This window comes from Anarhichas minor, unplaced genomic scaffold (genome assembly GCF_050575085.1).
Source record: "Anarhichas minor isolate MPS153535 unplaced genomic scaffold, ASM5057508v1 ptg000033l, whole genome shotgun sequence".
Classification (NCBI taxonomy): Eukaryota; Metazoa; Chordata; class Actinopteri; order Perciformes; family Anarhichadidae; genus Anarhichas; species Anarhichas minor.
The window spans coordinates 5478676-5482500 of NW_027466479.1; the positions used below are offsets into that span (position 1 = coordinate 5478676).

A 3825-nucleotide genomic window follows, 5' to 3' on the forward strand; every position below is an offset into this window, starting at 1 on the left:
ACTTCAGGAGCACGTGGGCTGTCGGACAGAGATGACCTCATCTGATGCTTGTGTGTGAGAAGCTCTCTGACTCTCTTCCTGCTTTGCTTCTCGTTTCTTTGCCTCTTGTTTTCCTCTCAAAGCCAAACTGTGAGGTGAAATGCTGTTTGATGGAAACTATCTCGTGTTGTGTCGTATTGTCTGTGCTGATGCTTCAGGCCTCATGTGTGCCAAGACCAGCGTGCAGGCCTGTACTGAACACCTTAACGTGCTCACACATCAATAAAACCCCTTGTTGGATATGGAGCTCCCCTCCATCTCAGTTCATCAGCAGACGCTCTGATCGCACACAGACCTGTTTAACACAACAGATAATAAGAGTCTGAGAAACTGTCCTGCTGCTCATCAAGTGCAAGTGTGAACCGCTGTAGTCTGACGTGATGTAACGTCTGTGCACGTGACGTGACATCAGAGTACAAATCATGAGCGAAGACCCGAGCAGCAGGAGGTCAAACACTCCTTTCATATGAGAACAGCAGAATAAAGCCCCGCGTGTCCGTGTTTCCTTCATCCTCTCACACGCGCTCAAACAACATCGCACTACTTTCACTTTCGTTCACTAACCTCAGTGGCTCACTTCTACCTAGTTATACGTGACGTAATGCTCAGCTTAAATTCCCATTGGCTCCTCAACAGTTCAGTGCTGATCCTGGAGCTGAACAGACCGGATCACTTTCTCACTTTAATAATAAAATGTACCAAAAGTTAAGATGCGACATTTCACTATGGAGGCGTTGATTCTGTCTCTCCTGATGATAAACCTTCATGGCGCAGCAGCAGGTGAGTTAACTCTTTGTTTTATAAGTTGTTTGATTGTAAAAGAAGAAAAGCTTCGTGTCTTTATAGACCGTGTTAGAGCCAAATATGGTATTATAAATACAACTCTATTTCTTTGTGTGTACATTGGCTGGCGCTGTATTCATGTCCTTGGCTCAGGTATAAAGGTCCTGAAATCGCTGTGGTTGTCAGGTGTTTGACCCCGGAAGGGCAAAAGGTTTTGACCGCGATACGCTAATGTGGTGCATTTACTGTTGGTGGAAAGAATGGGATTTTTGTACGTTGTTCCACAACAAGGATAATAAATGGGCAATATATAATTAAACAAACGTCTCTGTGATGATGTATCGACTGCAACACACATCACAGATAGTCTAACGTAACCTACAACGAGCGCGTCAACCAGGTTACTCCAGAGGGAAAGACTCTTCAGGAGCTTACAGCCACAGGACTGGGCTTCTTTGACAGACTGTATTCATTAGTTTAAGGTTCTTTTGATAGTCTTTGATGTTTAGCTCCAGGACTTCCTCGTTGATAACAGAACATTCAGAGCGAAACGGTGTGAACGCGCTTAAAGCTCAGATGTCAGCATGACGCAGCGCAACAACAGTCCAACACCAGTCAGATGAATAAAGAGCATAAAACATGACTTCACAACAACACTATATTTAGTGCACTTTTCTATTTCAATATCTAACTTCTTCATGTTTTATATAGAATGTGTGCTGCGGTTCATTCAGTGCTATTTACAATGACTGTTATTGTATAAATGATGTCAATATTTAGTGTTAGTTATTTTCCTTCAGTAGACATAATGAACATATTCATACAGTCAGGAAACACGTCAGCACATTTCATCTCTCAGGCTGCTGTGGAGGTTTGGGACTTTTACTTTGAAACAACAAGTCAGTTGATGGTTGTTTTCCTGCTGAAGACAAACTACTTCCTGCTTTGTTGGTGTAATATTTCATATCGTTCACTAATAAACTCAATTACTGACACTTAATACATTACTCATGAATGATCTTGTTTTTCAATCTCTTCAGTGTTCACTCCTTAAACAAGATATAAAGTGTCATCTGAAACTAAATAATACATATTTCATTATTAAACAGGAACAAGAATACAATTATATTATATATCAGCCTCTCATAGTTTATATTAAAAATACTATCAGCTGATGTATTTAAGTTTTAAACTATATTGATGTCAGTATCGGCCTCAGAAGTCCAGCATCCGTCTGGCAGTACTGTTGAAGTGTTGATGTATTAACAGGAAATAGATTTATTCTTGGACAGATTTGCAAAACATTTTTGTGACCAGTGCAGAATTTATAAACAGAAATATGACGTACATGCATTCAGACACAGAGGACAGCGGAGGATTCTGAAACAGACCATAATGTGATCAGCAACACTCACAGACACCTGCAGGAAGTTTACTCTGCTGATGCTTAAAAATATCTAGATTCATCTTTTAGTGTCAGGACTGAGTGAATAAACATCAGTTCATGGTGGAGGAGATGAAATTTAACAAAAGATATTAAAGTTAATAAAAAAAATCTGCTTTTAATCCAACTGATACAAATGTAAACAAGATCAAATATTACAGAGAAGTTCCTTGAATATTAAGTTTTGTCCATCCGGTAACATTTTACTGAGAGCATCATAATGTTCAGCAGATTAAATTTTCCACAAAGATATTTGGAGTTAAACTTAAACATAATTCTTCAGTTTACATAAAGAATATATATGAAAGTGAGGGACTGGGTCAGTTTTGTTTGTTTTTTTCATTTTTGTTTGTATTTAAAAATAACCTTTATACTCAAACATCTGAAATCCACAAACCCTCTGACAACAAAATCAAAAAATAAAATGAATTATTACTTGAATATGAAAAATGACAACAGGAATAAAAAGAGCATAATAACCCACTTTGAAACCGTATGAGGAGAAGTGCTGCTAGTTTAACTTCAAGAAACTCACAGAGTTCAAAGTTATTATTTAAAACCTCAGAAGAAGAAATGTGAGATGTCAGTGGTCACAATTTATGACATCAAATAGAGATCATAAAGGACTTTATATGAAGTAGAAGATGTTTTAATCTGCTGGATGTATGAAATATAATATTAATCACGTGCAGCGTTCATGTTTTGGTCAGAGGTTTGTGATTTCACACTTCAAACTAATCTGATGATGACGAGTGTAAACTACTAATGATGCGTCCTGAAGAAGATGACACTAAACTAGATGAAAACATCTTTCTGTCAATCAAAGTCAGCGACACATCTGCATGATCTAAATATGTGACTTGTTTCATATTTCATGTCAGAATAAATAGTTTTTAAAACAGAATCTTCAGAAATATTAAAGTAAACATTTATTTCTGTATTTATTGAGCGCTCAGCAGATATTATTAGCATGTATTTATTGTACTGTAGTTCTTTCTGATTCTGTGTGCAGCAAAACAACATTGTTCAGTGATTTATTAAAGTGTGATATCAAAACTGTAAATGATGACTTTATCTTTCTGTTCCAGTGACTCACTCTCTGAAGTATTTCTACACTGCGTCCTCTGGAGTCACAAACTTCCCAGAGTTTGTGGCTGTTGGGTTGGTTGATGACGTTGAGATGGTTCACTATGACAGTAACACCAAGAGAGCAGAACCCAAACAGGACTGGATGAGCAGAGTCACAGCAGATGATCCTCAGTACTGGCAGAGGGAGACTGAGGGCTTTATGGGCACCCAGCAGACCTACAAAGGCAACATTGAAATATTAAAGCAGCGCTTCAACCAAACTGGAGGTTTGTTTATGTTTCACACATTTTGTTCATATTGTCATCCTGTACTTTAGTAAACAGATGTCACACTCACACACACACACACACACACACACACACACACACACACACACACACACACACACACACACAGATTAAACAGTCTGACAGCATCTTTTGGCTGAAACACAGTGTGACTCAGCAGAAACATTACTGACACTGAGTCGA

The 3825-nt window shown here is 38.3% G+C and overlaps 1 protein-coding gene across 1 annotated transcript in view; it reads left to right on the plus strand.

The window, feature by feature from the left end:
* Positions 1-658: 658 nt before the first annotated feature.
* The window catches only part of LOC142965087 (class I histocompatibility antigen, F10 alpha chain-like), an 8487-nt gene continuing 5320 nt past the window's right edge, over positions 659-3825 (plus strand). Inside the window, exons 1-2 of the mRNA XM_076105808.1 lie at positions 659-819; positions 3355-3621. Of these exons, the coding sequence (XP_075961923.1) occupies positions 750-819; positions 3355-3621 (337 nt within the window). The 5' untranslated portion in view covers positions 659-749. The remainder of the gene's footprint in view (positions 820-3354; positions 3622-3825) is intronic.